This window comes from Astatotilapia calliptera, chromosome 16 (genome assembly GCF_964374335.1).
Source record: "Astatotilapia calliptera chromosome 16, fAstCal68.1, whole genome shotgun sequence".
Classification (NCBI taxonomy): domain Eukaryota; kingdom Metazoa; phylum Chordata; class Actinopteri; order Cichliformes; family Cichlidae; genus Astatotilapia; species Astatotilapia calliptera.
In genome coordinates this window covers 27151709-27167402 of record NC_137437.1, presented here as the reverse complement: position 1 = coordinate 27167402, position 15694 = coordinate 27151709, and the positions used below count along the sequence as shown (strand labels likewise).

Genomic DNA, 15694 nt, shown 5'->3' with positions numbered 1-15694 from the left:
CTCAACTATACCAGAATTAAACCAGGTCTAAATAAAAAGGAGTGAGTATCACTACAAAGATTAACCTACATTGGTCCTAATACCAGTTTGATATCAGCAAACACCGAGAGCATACATATGGCACCACAGCCATGCTATCGTTGCAAACACTGATAACAGCATAAATTGAATTAAATCAGGACTTGATGAGACATTTCGAGTATCACTAGAAATATTATAAACAGTTGTCTCCGTACCACAGTTTGCTATCAGTAAACACCAACGGCATTCATTGATGGCATAGCACATCCATGTTAGCAGTCTATAAACGATAGTTTAGCATATTAGCACAGGTATCAATAAAGGACTACCGTATTAAACACTTTTACTAACCTCAGGCAGACGGACAGGCGCTCTGCAGGTGGGATTGAGCGCCTGTAGTCGGTGTCTAGGCGGGCGATTCTTGGACCAACGCGGGACAGCAGGTCCTCAAACTGGGCGAGGGGAAGACGGCGATATCGCTGAAATCGGCCGTCATCCAGGCGCAGCTCCTGGAGCAAGTGTTGAAACTCACCAAACTGCTCACGCGTCTGGAGGACCTGATGGACCCAGGTACGGCGAGGACGTCCTTAACGCCGCTGCTCTGCTCTGCACAGTAAATAGAGAAGGGAGACTCTCTCTTCAAACGCTAGCTCGACAGCTGACAAAGATACCGGTCTGGCACAACTTCCTCCCACATTTCCGGTTCACGCACGTCAAAATATGCAATTTTGAGGCGCGATGGATTTTTCTTGGTCACGCGTTGAGGTGCGAATGTGCACGCGTCAAATTAGGGGCGTTTGGGGCGTTTTCGTTCGCGTCTATCGCGTTCAGTGTGAACACACCGTTAATGTTTTGCTTTTATTCCCCTTGTTTTTTAGTGTATTGCATTTATAAAATGAGGTTGCTGTTGTAAAATGTGTGACTTTGGCATATCCTTTAAGTGTGTGAGCTCTCATAAAAAGAAAAAAGAGATTTGTGGGATTAAAATATAATTACATTTTATCATAAGAATCAAGAATCGCACTAACTGTACCATGACATAAAACATGTGGCATTTTACCCAGCTAACTATTTTAATTGGAATTATGTTTTGTAAAGTATATTTTTTGTTTTTATTTTTTGTTTTTGAAGGCTCTGATAGGATGAATTTCTTAGACAACCAAGAAATTGAGGCACTAGTAGCTAACACTGTATTTTAAGCGAAAGCATAATTCTGGCAACCACTACCAATCAGCAATCAGAAAACAAAAATAAAAATAATGATGAGGAAAATGCAAATAGTTCATCCAATCTGGGAATCACATCAGCTTTAAGTAAATCATGCTAGCTCACTGCATGTGACAATCCCACCACCTCCTAACAACAGTATGTTGCTGTCATTAGAAGGACTACATTGTGTGATTATTTCAACAAGTGTCTGAATAAAATTTGACCAACTAATTTAGTTTGTGTGGCTATTTCTGTGTGTATAGATTAATAAAATGATTAGGTTCCATTCAGTAATCCAAATCAAGTGAGTAAACTTTGGAAATAAATCAAGAGAGGATACATACACATAATTCGGTAGTAGAACGACTTTTAGCAGCTATATCTTGAAGTAATCATTTTCTGTATGGCTTTATCATCTCACATAACTGTGGAGGACATTAGGCCCCTCTTTTAACAAAAGAAACTGTTTATTGGGCTTGATTGCTATTTAAAAGTCGGTGCTATTGTTCAGATATTTTTTCTTTTTTTTACAGCCCATTTTTTGTGCTTGTTGCATTACAGTTTTACTAAAGTAAATGACTCATTGTCTTGATACATGCTCAATCATCCAGGTAAGTACATCTTTTTTCTGTTAATATTTTTTATATGGACCAGCCTGTATCCTTATGATGTTAAGACTGCTAGATGAGCTGTTAGTGACACTGAGTTAGTCATGACTATGCTTTCTGTGTTTTTTCTCTCCCCTTTTGGTATCCTGTTCCTGCTGGATGAACCACTTCATCTGATGACTCCGCTGCGCTATCCTGCCTGGTAGATTCTCCTTGCTGCAGGTGTATGCTTCTGCCAGCTGGATGCTGTTACTGGATAGTACACCGTTCCAATGGCGCGGTAGGAACAAATTGAAACACACTAAAAGAAAAGGGTTATTGCTTAAAATTGTGTTTTAATAAATGTGTTAATGTTAATTAAGTGTTCATTGTGTGCTGGAGGTCCTACTGGTCCTATGGTGGAGCAGCTACTACCTCTCCTTTAGGAAACTTGCCTCTGATGGGATACAGATATTTGGGACACATTTCAATTCTTGTAAGGGTTTAAAAAATACACAAACTTGGAAGAGTTGGCTGGATTTGTACAAAATGAGATGGCTGGCAATGGAAAGATGCAATTCGATTGTTACATGTTTAACCCTTTAAAGCCGGTCGGAGCAGGCACGCTCTGTTTTGCGTAACTATTTTTAAATCCCTGTAGAACCGGGAACCGCGTAAGCTAGCGCAATAATTTTTTTTGCATATGAAACCAGAGTTGTACTTAAATCTTATGCCATCGGCTTGTCCTAGGTCATGGTTTCCTTACACATATAGCTTTGCAAAAATTGCATAAAAGCGCTTGCGGGAACAAAAACATAATATTCCAGAAACACGCTTTGCCGATCCGATCAGCTGTTCGTAACACTTCCCACATTGAAACAGACGTCAGCGCGAATGATCGCATGTCCACCATTTCCTGCCCGAAACCGGAAGTGACGTCATTTTCGCGGAAAATGTAGTTTTTTACTTGTAGGCCTTAAGAGCCTATACTGGTGTTTTTATAAGTCATGTTTGACTTTATGCTTTTCTGAATAGTTTCTGGGATGCTTAGAACTCGAATTGCACTGCTTAAAATAGTTTATTTTGATGCACATGCTGTTTTCTTTGCAAATTTGCATCATAGGATTGTTTTTCGTTATTCCTGCAGTATGTAAAAATTGGTGTATCTCAAAAATAAAACTATGAAGACACTCAAAATAAATTTCCTGTTGTTGTAAACTATTTTTTGCAACTTTTTTGTATTTAAAGTTTTGAGGGATAAGCCTCTTAAATTTCTCCAAGTAGAAATATATTTAAAAAAAACCAAAAACGATTTTCAATTTTTTTTGTAGTTTGTTGCACTTTTTTGCAATTAATGTAGTTACTATGGACTTAATGCATACATATTATTAAAATATGGGCTATAACAGTTGTATTGATGTATAGCAACTTGAAATGCTCCCAAAAATGGCACTACAGCATGTAAAAATATAAAGTAAGCTCTGGCGAACTTGGTTCTATGGTAGGTCTTAAAGGGTTAAACAAATAATGAAAGGATAATGAAAGAAAGTTTAATGTGAAATTACTGAATTATATGAAATATTATGGCTTTGTCTGCCAGAGTGTTTTTCTTTAAACTACTTGGGACACTGCCTTTTAGTGATGTCACTAAAAGGCAAGGTTCTAATGTTGTGTTGCCATAGTCTCCGGAGTTTACTTTTAAAGCTCACTTACAGAACTGACTTATACAGCTTAGTTAGAAAAGTCAAGCATCCAGACATTTGAAGGACTATTCACTCATTAAGGTGACATTTTCTATTTTAAAAGTTCTCAAAAAATTCAGATGAAAAAGGAAACAAGAAAAGTTACGACTGAGGCAGATAAGAAAGATCCAGGAGATCAAAGTAAGTAAAAAAAAAAAAAATCCCCCAAATAACAGAATCGACATTTCTAACAATGTTGAGGCTCTGTGTATAAAACGATTCATTTTTAGAGGATTTAAATCCTGGTTTTGATTGAAACTAACCTAAGTGCAACATGTCTAATCAAAGAAAGGTTACTGGGGCACTTTGTCTTTTGGTAAAATAATGTGACAAGTTTATTCTTGGACTGAGCAGTGAAAACAGAGCAACAAGTGTCATCAGTATCTAGACTTAGTAGATGGACTCGTGTTGGTGTGTTTTTTATCAAAAGGATAAACTTGTTATTATATTGTAAGCAATACTAATTAAAAATTCAGTGACATCAAAATCCTTCTAGTCCTGATGTCGAGCGCTCTTTTTCACTAATGTGTTGTTGTTGTTTATAGATTGTAAGAGCAGGATGGCTAAAAGAAAGGCCAGTCCTGAAAAAACGACCCCCATAAAAAGAAGGAGGGTCACTGAGCAGGCTGGTCCTTCCACCAGCTCAGATGCTCATGTGGTCAGGGGAGTCAAGCGAAAGGTCCAACAAGATGAAGCGGGGACAGCCAACACAGCAAAGAAGCGTAAACTTCTTGACCATGTGAGCGGTGACAAGGGGCAGGCATCTTCCTGGTTGGACACTGGTAAAGGTAGGCTAATTAGTTGAGTGAGGGTTAGATTAAGTGTACATCTGGTTGCTAGTTTGAAGATATTAGTGTTTGGGAGATATTTGTGTCTATTATCTAATAAGCTGACGTGCTTTTGGTGTTTTCCACATCTGCAGACTGCAGCATAGAGATTTCAGAGAGCTGCAGTAAAAACAAAAAGGCTGGCAAAAGGAAAGCTGCGGGAGACACCAGGGACCCACCTAAGAAAAAGAAAGTGGACCAGGACAAAACCAAAACTGTTGCCAAAAAGTCAGTGGCTGAACAGAAACGTAAGTAGCAAGCAGCTTGGCTTTTATATTCAGGTGAAGAGCAAAATGAACATTTAGGGTACAGCAGAGAGTAATTTGTGTGACAGCTGTAGTAAAACCCAATTTGTGTTTGTCTGTTTAGGTGACTTCCAAGCGAGATACGTGGAGGAGCACCGGCTTGGAGAAGGAGGGTGTGGAGCAGTGTTTGCTGGCTACCGCATAAAGGATCATTTACCAGTAAGTGTTCAGATGGTGGTAGTAAGACAGGCAGTAACGCAGATAAGGGATAATATCGTAAGCTGTTTTACACCTTTAATTATGTCATACTGAGGAAATGCTCATCAATGCCCTGTGTCTTTTAGGTGGCCATCAAACACATCCCAAAGGGGAAAGTGTACTGCAAAGTGAAGGTAAATATGCAAGACTTGAATTGCTTTTACATTAGTGGATTGCATGCAGCGTTCACCTGTGGAACGTCTGTGCCTCATCATCCACTTTGTTGAAATATTTCAGGATGATAACGGGAAGAATGTGTCAGTGGAAGTTGCCATCATGCTGAAGCTTGCAGCTGAAGCAGATGGATCAGTGGAAACATCAGCCCCAGTGTCTCTGTTGGAGTGGTTTGACTTTGGCAGAGAGCTGATCCTGGTGATGGAGAGACCTGTCCCCGCTGTGGACCTGGATAAATATATAGAAGAAAATGGAGGATTTTTGCCAGAGGACAAGGCCAAGGCAAGTTGACTTGCTTTAGAAGAGTCTTAGACTGTACATCATTCAATCAAAGCACAGAGTGTTAGAGAAACATTAACCCATTGATTGATTATTGTCTTTTTCATCGTTTCCAGGTAGGGCTGGGCTATATCATACCATTCACGGTAATACCGGGGTAATTTTGGGCAACGATAGGAAAATGAAATATCGCGATAGAATATGGGTAAAACGCGCATGCGCAGTGCCTTTGTTTACATACGCACATGGCGGTGACGCCGCATGAATTCTGGTTGTGTTCACTGACCTCAAAACGATGACGCACAATGAGAAGAGCGAAAGTGGATCGTTGAATGAAACGGATGAACCAGAACTGGTTTGTAAAAATGCTGCAACTTTAGTGGTGTGGAACTGGTTTAGCTTTCGTCCGTCAGATACACAACAAAGCACAATTTTTGGGAGCGAATGCTAGCGGGGCGTCGTTATTACCGTGTTGTTTGGAAAATACGGCACACTTAAAATCAATCCTTTGATTTTTCTGAAACTCGACAGTGCCCCTTATAATCCCGTGTGACTTATGTATGAATTCTGGTTGTGTTTACTGACCTCAAAACGATTTTATGTACACGGCGACTTTGCTAAGCTACAAAGCAGCACCGCTCGATGGATTGTCGGAGCATTACGGCTATCGTAGGCAGGCGCCTCGCGGAGTGATACGTACTGCACCTCAACATTATATTACCGTATTGTGTGTGTATAACCTCTTTTTAAGTTTTGTGGATATTATACATGGTTATGCTGAGGATATGTCGGCCAATTTCCACTGGAAATGCCTTTTGGTTAAACTGTCAGCAAGGAATTTGCACTGTTACATTTTTATATAACTTTAATGGACATAAAAAAACAGCTGCTTGTTTAAGTGAAAATACATTGATGGGGTTTTTTGCACTAATAGTTGTGGAGTTGTAAAGTATTTTGTCTAGTGTCAATTATATCGTCAGTTATATCGTTATCGCAACTTTTCAAATGTATATCTTGATAAATATTTTTGGTCATATCGCCCTGCTCTATTTCCAGGTCATTCTGAAGCAGCTGGTTGATGCTGCGAAGCACCTGGAGGATAAACACATCTTTCACCGGGACATCAAGAGTGAGAACATTCTAATTGAGACCGGCTCAGATGTACCGCGTGTTCGTATCATCGACTTTGGACTGAGCTGCTTTGTTAAGGAGCAGTCGCAGTACCGCGTCTTCTATGGTAACATATTCTGCTCTTGCTCTTCACAGATGTCACAATTTTCGCCTTTTGTTTTAGAAGAAATTGCAATTGTGTCTGTTTATTAGGTACAGAAATTTACTCCCCTCCCGAGTGGTACGGGCGCAGTTGCTACAGGTGTGGACCCACCACGGTATGGCAAATGGGAGTGGTTCTGTACGAAGCGCTTCATGCGGGAGACTTTAACACCACGAGCTTCCTCAAAAAGCGCCTGAAATTCAAAAGACATCTGTCCAAAAGTAAGAAAACGTCACACTTCAAGACTGACTGATGGCTTGGACCACTGGAACTATCATCTTCATGTTTTTTCTCTTTCCTTTCTTTCCAGACTGCCGGGATTTCTTGGACGCGTGTTTAACCAAAGTCCCGGAGACGCGGCCGACGCTGGAGGAGCTACAGCATCACACGTGGCTGAGATAAGCATATCACACACACACACAAACACACACAATTCAGACGTTATCATTTATGTGTGATGTATGAATTACCTTGCTTTTTTTCAGGAAATAATTTTTTTAATTGGCCCACTTTAAATTTCAGTGTTTTGGAATTCCTGTAACCCCCCCAGCCATCCCAGGAAAGGGGATCTCTCTTTGAATGGGCTTTCCCGAGGTTTCTTCCCGTCAATCTGGCCCCCCCAGGGGAGTTTTTCCTCGTCTTCATAGAGAGCTTGGGCTGGGTCAGGAGCTCCATCAAAACTGTCTTTATTTAATTACTCTAATGTAATCATATACTTTAAAGTAATCAAATAAAAGACAGTAAAAATCTGAAGACTTGAAGTAAACTTCCATTAAAATAAAACTTGTTTAATTCATCTTTGCTGAGGATACTGTGTTATTACTATTTCAAGGGTCAGAACCGGTGCGATACTGGTACCCATCCCTACCCATCACTAGGGAACAGAACAAACCAGACATCAATTACAACAAAAATGACACTAAACAGTTGTGTTTTGTTTTAACTTTAACATATCATAATTTGATTGGTAGCAACTTTTACAACTACAGTGAGCCAATCACTCATAATTCCTAAACATGTCAATCAGGTAGGAATGAAGTAAGACATTAATAGAAATAAAGAGTTGTATGCTGACATGTAGCCCTTTCCTTGCTTAAATCATTAATATTTTTGAAAAATGAATCTGTGAGAAGACATAGCTTATCAGGATAGAACCATCTAACTAAAGATGAACCAAACTGTTCACAGTTTTATCTAACTCTGTTTTTATAAAGGCTGGTGACCCCTGTTATAGAGTCTGACAGCTGCAGGGATTATATACAAATACTCAACTATACCAGAATTAAACCAGGTCTAAATAAAAAGGAGTGAGTATCACTACAAAGATTAACCTACATTGGTCCTAATACCAGTTTGATATCAGCAAACACCGAGAGCATACATATGGCACCACAGCCATGCTATCGTTGCAAACACTGATAACAGCATAAATTGAATTAAATCAGGACTTGATGAGACATTTCGAGTATCACTAGAAATATTATAAACAGTTGTCTCCGTACCACAGTTTGCTATCAGTAAACACCAACGGCATTCATTGATGGCATAGCACATCCATGTTAGCAGTCTATAAACGATAGTTTAGCATATTAGCACAGGTATCAATAAAGGACTACCGTATTAAACACTTTTACTAACCTCAGGCAGACGGACAGGCGCTCTGCAGGTGGGATTGAGCGCCTGTAGTCGGTGTCTAGGCGGGCGATTCTTGGACCAACGCGGGACAGCAGGTCCTCAAACTGGGCGAGGGGAAGACGGCGATATCGCTGAAATCGGCCGTCATCCAGGCGCAGCTCCTGGAGCAAGTGTTGAAACTCACCAAACTGCTCACGCGTCTGGAGGACCTGATGGACCCAGGTACGGCGAGGACGTCCTTAACGCCGCTGCTCTGCTCTGCACAGTAAATAGAGAAGGGAGACTCTCTCTTCAAACGCTAGCTCGACAGCTGACAAAGATACCGGTCTGGCACAACTTCCTCCCACATTTCCGGTTCACGCACGTCAAAATATGCAATTTTGAGGCGCGATGGATTTTTCTTGGTCACGCGTTGAGGTGCGAATGTGCACGCGTCAAATTAGGGGCGTTTGGGGCGTTTTCGTTCGCGTCTATCGCGTTCAGTGTGAACACACCGTTAATGTTTTGCTTTTATTCCCCTTGTTTTTTAGTGTATTGCATTTATAAAATGAGGTTGCTGTTGTAAAATGTGTGACTTTGGCATATCCTTTAAGTGTGTGAGCTCTCATAAAAAGAAAAAAGAGATTTGTGGGATTAAAATATAATTACATTTTATCATAAGAATCAAGAATCGCACTAACTGTACCATGACATAAAACATGTGGCATTTTACCCAGCTAACTATTTTAATTGGAATTATGTTTTGTAAAGTATATTTTTTGTTTTTATTTTTTGTTTTTGAAGGCTCTGATAGGATGAATTTCTTAGACAACCAAGAAATTGAGGCACTAGTAGCTAACACTGTATTTTAAGCGAAAGCATAATTCTGGCAACCACTACCAATCAGCAATCAGAAAACAAAAATAAAAATAATGATGAGGAAAATGCAAATAGTTCATCCAATCTGGGAATCACATCAGCTTTAAGTAAATCATGCTAGCTCACTGCATGTGACAATCCCACCACCTCCTAACAACAGTATGTTGCTGTCATTAGAAGGACTACATTGTGTGATTATTTCAACAAGTGTCTGAATAAAATTTGACCAACTAATTTAGTTTGTGTGGCTATTTCTGTGTGTATAGATTAATAAAATGATTAGGTTCCATTCAGTAATCCAAATCAAGTGAGTAAACTTTGGAAATAAATCAAGAGAGGATACATACACATAATTCGGTAGTAGAACGACTTTTAGCAGCTATATCTTGAAGTAATCATTTTCTGTATGGCTTTATCATCTCACATAACTGTGGAGGACATTAGGCCCCTCTTTTAACAAAAGAAACTGTTTATTGGGCTTGATTGCTATTTAAAAGTCGGTGCTATTGTTCAGATATTTTTTCTTTTTTTTACAGCCCATTTTTTGTGCTTGTTGCATTACAGTTTTACTAAAGTAAATGACTCATTGTCTTGATACATGCTCAATCATCCAGGTAAGTACATCTTTTTTCTGTTAATATTTTTTATATGGACCAGCCTGTATCCTTATGATGTTAAGACTGCTAGATGAGCTGTTAGTGACACTGAGTTAGTCATGACTATGCTTTCTGTGTTTTTTCTCTCCCCTTTTGGTATCCTGTTCCTGCTGGATGAACCACTTCATCTGATGACTCCGCTGCGCTATCCTGCCTGGTAGATTCTCCTTGCTGCAGGTGTATGCTTCTGCCAGCTGGATGCTGTTACTGGATAGTACACCGTTCCAATGGCGCGGTAGGAACAAATTGAAACACACTAAAAGAAAAGGGTTATTGCTTAAAATTGTGTTTTAATAAATGTGTTAATGTTAATTAAGTGTTCATTGTGTGCTGGAGGTCCTACTGGTCCTATGGTGGAGCAGCTACTACCTCTCCTTTAGGAAACTTGCCTCTGATGGGATACAGATATTTGGGACACATTTCAATTCTTGTAAGGGTTTAAAAAATACACAAACTTGGAAGAGTTGGCTGGATTTGTACAAAATGAGATGGCTGGCAATGGAAAGATGCAATTCGATTGTTACATGTTTAACCCTTTAAAGCCGGTCGGAGCAGGCACGCTCTGTTTTGCGTAACTATTTTTAAATCCCTGTAGAACCGGGAACCGCGTAAGCTAGCGCAATAATTTTTTTTGCATATGAAACCAGAGTTGTACTTAAATCTTATGCCATCGGCTTGTCCTAGGTCATGGTTTCCTTACACATATAGCTTTGCAAAAATTGCATAAAAGCGCTTGCGGGAACAAAAACATAATATTCCAGAAACACGCTTTGCCGATCCGATCAGCTGTTCGTAACACTTCCCACATTGAAACAGACGTCAGCGCGAACGATCGCATGTCCACCATTTCCTGCCCGAAACCGGAAGTGACGTCATTTTCGCGGAAAATGTAGTTTTTTACTTGTAGGCCTTAAGAGCCTATACTGGTGTTTTTATAAGTCATGTTTGACTTTATGCTTTTCTGAATAGTTTCTGGGATGCTTAGAACTCGAATTGCACTGCTTAAAATAGTTTATTTTGATGCACATGCTGTTTTCTTTGCAAATTTGCATCATAGGATTGTTTTTCGTTATTCCTGCAGTATGTAAAAATTGGTGTATCTCAAAAATAAAACTATGAAGACACTCAAAATAAATTTCCTGTTGTTGTAAACTATTTTTTGCAACTTTTTTGTATTTAAAGTTTTGAGGGATAAGCCTCTTAAATTTCTCCAAGTAGAAATATATTTAAAAAAAACCAAAAACGATTTTCAATTTTTTTTGTAGTTTGTTGCACTTTTTTGCAATTAATGTAGTTACTATGGACTTAATGCATACATATTATTAAAATATGGGCTATAACAGTTGTATTGATGTATAGCAACTTGAAATGCTCCCAAAAATGGCACTACAGCATGTAAAAATATAAAGTAAGCTCTGGCGAACTTGGTTCTATGGTAGGTCTTAAAGGGTTAAACAAATAATGAAAGGATAATGAAAGAAAGTTTAATGTGAAATTACTGAATTATATGAAATATTATGGCTTTGTCTGCCAGAGTGTTTTTCTTTAAACTACTTGGGACACTGCCTTTTAGTGATGTCACTAAAAGGCAAGGTTCTAATGTTGTGTTGCCATAGTCTCCGGAGTTTACTTTTAAAGCTCACTTACAGAACTGACTTATACAGCTTAGTTAGAAAAGTCAAGCATCCAGACATTTGAAGGACTATTCACTCATTAAGGTGACATTTTCTATTTTAAAAGTTCTCAAAAAATTCAGATGAAAAAGGAAACAAGAAAAGTTACGACTGAGGCAGATAAGAAAGATCCAGGAGATCAAAGTAAGTAAAAAAAAAAAAATCCCCCAAATAACAGAATCGACATTTCTAACAATGTTGAGGCTCTGTGTATAAAACGATTCATTTTTAGAGGATTTAAATCCTGGTTTTGATTGAAACTAACCTAAGTGCAACATGTCTAATCAAAGAAAGGTTACTGGGGCACTTTGTCTTTTGGTAAAATAATGTGACAAGTTTATTCTTGGACTGAGCAGTGAAAACAGAGCAACAAGTGTCATCAGTATCTAGACTTAGTAGATGGACTCGTGTTGGTGTGTTTTTTATCAAAAGGATAAACTTGTTATTATATTGTAAGCAATACTAATTAAAAATTCAGTGACATCAAAATCCTTCTAGTCCTGATGTCGAGCGCTCTTTTTCACTAATGTGTTGTTGTTGTTTATAGATTGTAAGAGCAGGATGGCTAAAAGAAAGGCCAGTCCTGAAAAAACGACCCCCATAAAAAGAAGGAGGGTCACTGAGCAGGCTGGTCCTTCCACCAGCTCAGATGCTCATGTGGTCAGGGGAGTCAAGCGAAAGGTCCAACAAGATGAAGCGGGGACAGCCAACACAGCAAAGAAGCGTAAACTTCTTGACCATGTGAGCGGTGACAAGGGGCAGGCATCTTCCTGGTTGGACACTGGTAAAGGTAGGCTAATTAGTTGAGTGAGGGGTAGATTAAGTGTACATCTGGTTGCTAGTTTGAAGATATTAGTGTTTGGGAGATATTTGTGTCTATTATCTAATAAGCTGACGTGCTTTTGGTGTTTTCCACATCTGCAGACTGCAGCATAGAGATTTCAGAGAGCTGCAGTAAAAACAAAAAGGCTGGCAAAAGGAAAGCTGCGGGAGACACCAGGGACCCACCTAAGAAAAAGAAAGTGGACCAGGACAAAACCAAAACTGTTGCCAAAAAGTCAGTGGCTGAACAGAAACGTAAGTAGCAAGCAGCTTGGCTTTTATATTCAGGTGAAGAGCAAAATGAACATTTAGGGTACAGCAGAGAGTAATTTGTGTGACAGCTGTAGTAAAACCCAATTTGTGTTTGTCTGTTTAGGTGACTTCCAAGCGAGATACGTGGAGGAGCACCGGCTTGGAGAAGGAGGGTGTGGAGCAGTGTTTGCTGGCTACCGCATAAAGGATCATTTACCAGTAAGTGTTCAGATGGTGGTAGTAAGACAGGCAGTAACGCAGATAAGGGATAATATCGTAAGCTGTTTTACACCTTTAATTATGTCATACTGAGGAAATGCTCATCAATGCCCTGTGTCTTTTAGGTGGCCATCAAACACATCCCAAAGGGGAAAGTGTACTGCAAAGTGAAGGTAAATATGCAAGACTTGAATTGCTTTTACATTAGTGGATTGCATGCAGCGTTCACCTGTGGAACGTCTGTGCCTCATCATCCACTTTGTTGAAATATTTCAGGATGATAACGGGAAGAATGTGTCAGTGGAAGTTGCCATCATGCTGAAGCTTGCAGCTGAAGCAGATGGATCAGTGGAAACATCAGCCCCAGTGTCTCTGTTGGAGTGGTTTGACTTTGGCAGAGAGCTGATCCTGGTGATGGAGAGACCTGTCCCCGCTGTGGACCTGGATAAATATATAGAAGAAAATGGAGGATTTTTGCCAGAGGACAAGGCCAAGGCAAGTTGACTTGCTTTAGAAGAGTCTTAGACTGTACATCATTCAATCAAAGCACAGAGTGTTAGAGAAACATTAACCCATTGATTGATTATTGTCTTTTTCATCGTTTCCAGGTAGGGCTGGGCTATATCATACCATTCACGGTAATACCGGGGTAATTTTGGGCAACGATAGGAAAATGAAATATCGCGATAGAATATGGGTAAAACGCGCATGCGCAGTGCCTTTGTTTACATACGCACATGGCGGTGACGCCGCATGAATTCTGGTTGTGTTTACTGACCTCAAAACGATGACGCACAATGAGAAGAGCGAAAGTGGATCGTTGAATGAAACGGATGAACCAGAACTGGTTTGTAAAAATGCTGCAACTTTAGTGGTGTGGAACTGGTTTAGCTTTCGTCCGTCAGATACACAACAAAGCACAATTTTTGGGAGCGAATGCTAGCGGGGCGTCGTTATTACCGTGTTGTTTGGAAAATACGGCACACTTAAAATCAATCCTTTGATTTTTCTGAAACTCGACAGTGCCCCTTATAATCCCGTGTGACTTATGTATGAATTCTGGTTGTGTTTACTGACCTCAAAACGATTTTATGTACACGGCGACTTTGCTAAGCTACAAAGCAGCACCGCTCGATGGATTGTCGGAGCATTACGGCTATCGTAGGCAGGCGCCTCGCGGAGTGATACGTACTGCACCTCAACATTATATTACCGTATTGTGTGTGTATAACCTCTTTTTAAGTTTTGTGGATATTATACATGGTTATGCTGAGGATATGTCGGCCAATTTCCACTGGAAATGCCTTTTGGTTAAACTGTCAGCAAGGAATTTGCACTGTTACATTTTTATATAACTTTAATGGACATAAAAAAACAGCTGCTTGTTTAAGTGAAAATACATTGATGGGGTTTTTTGCACTAATAGTTGTGGAGTTGTAAAGTATTTTGTCTAGTGTCAATTATATCGTCAGTTATATCGTTATCGCAACTTTTCAAATGTATATCTTGATAAATATTTTTGGTCATATCGCCCTGCTCTATTTCCAGGTCATTCTGAAGCAGCTGGTTGATGCTGCGAAGCACCTGGAGGATAAACACATCTTTCACCGGGACATCAAGAGTGAGAACATTCTAATTGAGACCGGCTCAGATGTACCGCGTGTTCGTATCATCGACTTTGGACTGAGCTGCTTTGTTAAGGAGCAGTCGCAGTACCGCGTCTTCTATGGTAACATATTCTGCTCTTGCTCTTCACAGATGTCACAATTTTCGCCTTTTGTTTTAGAAGAAATTGCAATTGTGTCTGTTTATTAGGTACAGAAATTTACTCCCCTCCCGAGTGGTACGGGCGCAGTTGCTACAGGTGTGGACCCACCACGGTATGGCAAATGGGAGTGGTTCTGTACGAAGCGCTTCATGCGGGAGACTTTAACACCACGAGCTTCCTCAAAAAGCGCCTGAAATTCAAAAGACATCTGTCCAAAAGTAAGAAAACGTCACACTTCAAGACTGACTGATGGCTTGGACCACTGGAACTATCATCTTCATGTTTTTTCTCTTTCCTTTCTTTCCAGACTGCCGGGATTTCTTGGACGCGTGTTTAACCAAAGTCCCGGAGACGCGGCCGACGCTGGAGGAGCTACAGCATCACACGTGGCTGAGATAAGCATATCACACACACACACAAACACACACAATTCAGACGTTATCATTTATGTGTGATGTATGAATTACCTTGCTTTTTTTCAGGAAATAATTTTTTTAATTGGCCCACTTTAAATTTCAGTGTTTTGGAATTCCTGTAACCCCCCCAGCCATCCCAGGAAAGGGGATCTCTCTTTGAATGGGCTTTCCCGAGGTTTCTTCCCGTCAATCTGGCCCCCCCAGGGGAGTTTTTCCTCGTCTTCATAGAGAGCTTGGGCTGGGTCAGGAGCTCCATCAAAACTGTCTTTATTTAATTACTCTAATGTAATCATATACTTTAAAGTAATCAAATAAAAGACAGTAAAAATCTGAAGACTTGAAGTAAACTTCCATTAAAATAAAACTTGTTTAATTCATCTTTGCTGAGGATACTGTGTTATTACTATTTCAAGGGTCAGAACCGGTGCGATACTGGTACCCATCCCTACCCATCACTAGGGAACAGAACAAACCAGACATCAATTACAACAAAAATGACACTAAACAGTTGTGTTTTGTTTTAACTTTAACATATCATAATTTGATTGGTAGCAACTTTTACAACTACAGTGAGCCAATCACTCATAATTCCTAAACATGTCAATCAGGTAGGAATGAAGTAAGACATTAATAGAAATAAAGAGTTGTATGCTGACATGTAGCCCTTTCCTTGCTTAAATCATTAATATTTTTGAAAAATGAATCTGTGAGAAGACATAGCTTATCAAGATAGAACCATCTAACTAAAGATGAACCAAACTGTTCACAGTTTTATCTAAC

General features: G+C 39.7%; 2 protein-coding genes and 1 long non-coding RNA gene across 5 annotated transcripts in view; 2 read left to right on the top strand and 1 right to left on the bottom strand.

Moving 5' to 3' along the window:
• LOC145421083 (uncharacterized) overlaps positions 1-15694 on the bottom strand; it is a 31987-nt gene that overhangs the window by 2802 nt on the left and 13491 nt on the right. The window contains exons 4-7 of the long non-coding RNA XR_013902373.1: positions 12960-13171; positions 8254-8508; positions 5080-5291; positions 373-627 (exon numbers count right to left, since the gene is read on the bottom strand). This is a non-coding gene — a long non-coding RNA (uncharacterized LOC145421083). The remainder of the gene's footprint in view (positions 1-372; positions 628-5079; positions 5292-8253; positions 8509-12959; positions 13172-15694) is intronic.
• On the top strand, positions 758-7411 carry LOC145421082 (serine/threonine-protein kinase pim-1-like). Of its 2 annotated transcripts, none has more exons than XM_080290845.1 (9): positions 758-2118; positions 4105-4347; positions 4482-4634; positions 4756-4850; positions 4976-5023; positions 5127-5345; positions 6399-6579; positions 6666-6836; positions 6926-7411. In XM_080290845.1, the coding sequence occupies exons 1-9, from the start codon at positions 2082-2084 to the stop codon at positions 7015-7017; spliced, it is 1239 nt and encodes a 412-aa protein (XP_080146971.1). In that variant the 5' UTR covers positions 758-2081; the 3' UTR covers positions 7018-7411. The 2 variants fall into 2 exon arrangements, with proteins under 2 accessions (XP_080146971.1, XP_080146970.1); XM_080290844.1 differs by lacking the exon at positions 758-2118 and adding an exon at positions 3478-3700.
• Positions 8639-15291, top strand: LOC113008334 (serine/threonine-protein kinase pim-1-like). Of its 2 annotated transcripts, none has more exons than XM_080290841.1 (9): positions 8639-9999; positions 11985-12227; positions 12362-12514; positions 12636-12730; positions 12856-12903; positions 13007-13225; positions 14279-14459; positions 14546-14716; positions 14806-15291. In XM_080290841.1, exons 1-9 carry the CDS (start codon positions 9963-9965, stop codon positions 14895-14897), a joined length of 1239 nt encoding a protein of 412 aa, XP_080146967.1. In that variant the 5' UTR covers positions 8639-9962; the 3' UTR covers positions 14898-15291. The 2 variants fall into 2 exon arrangements, with proteins under 2 accessions (XP_080146967.1, XP_026001474.2); XM_026145689.2 differs by lacking the exon at positions 8639-9999 and adding an exon at positions 11359-11581.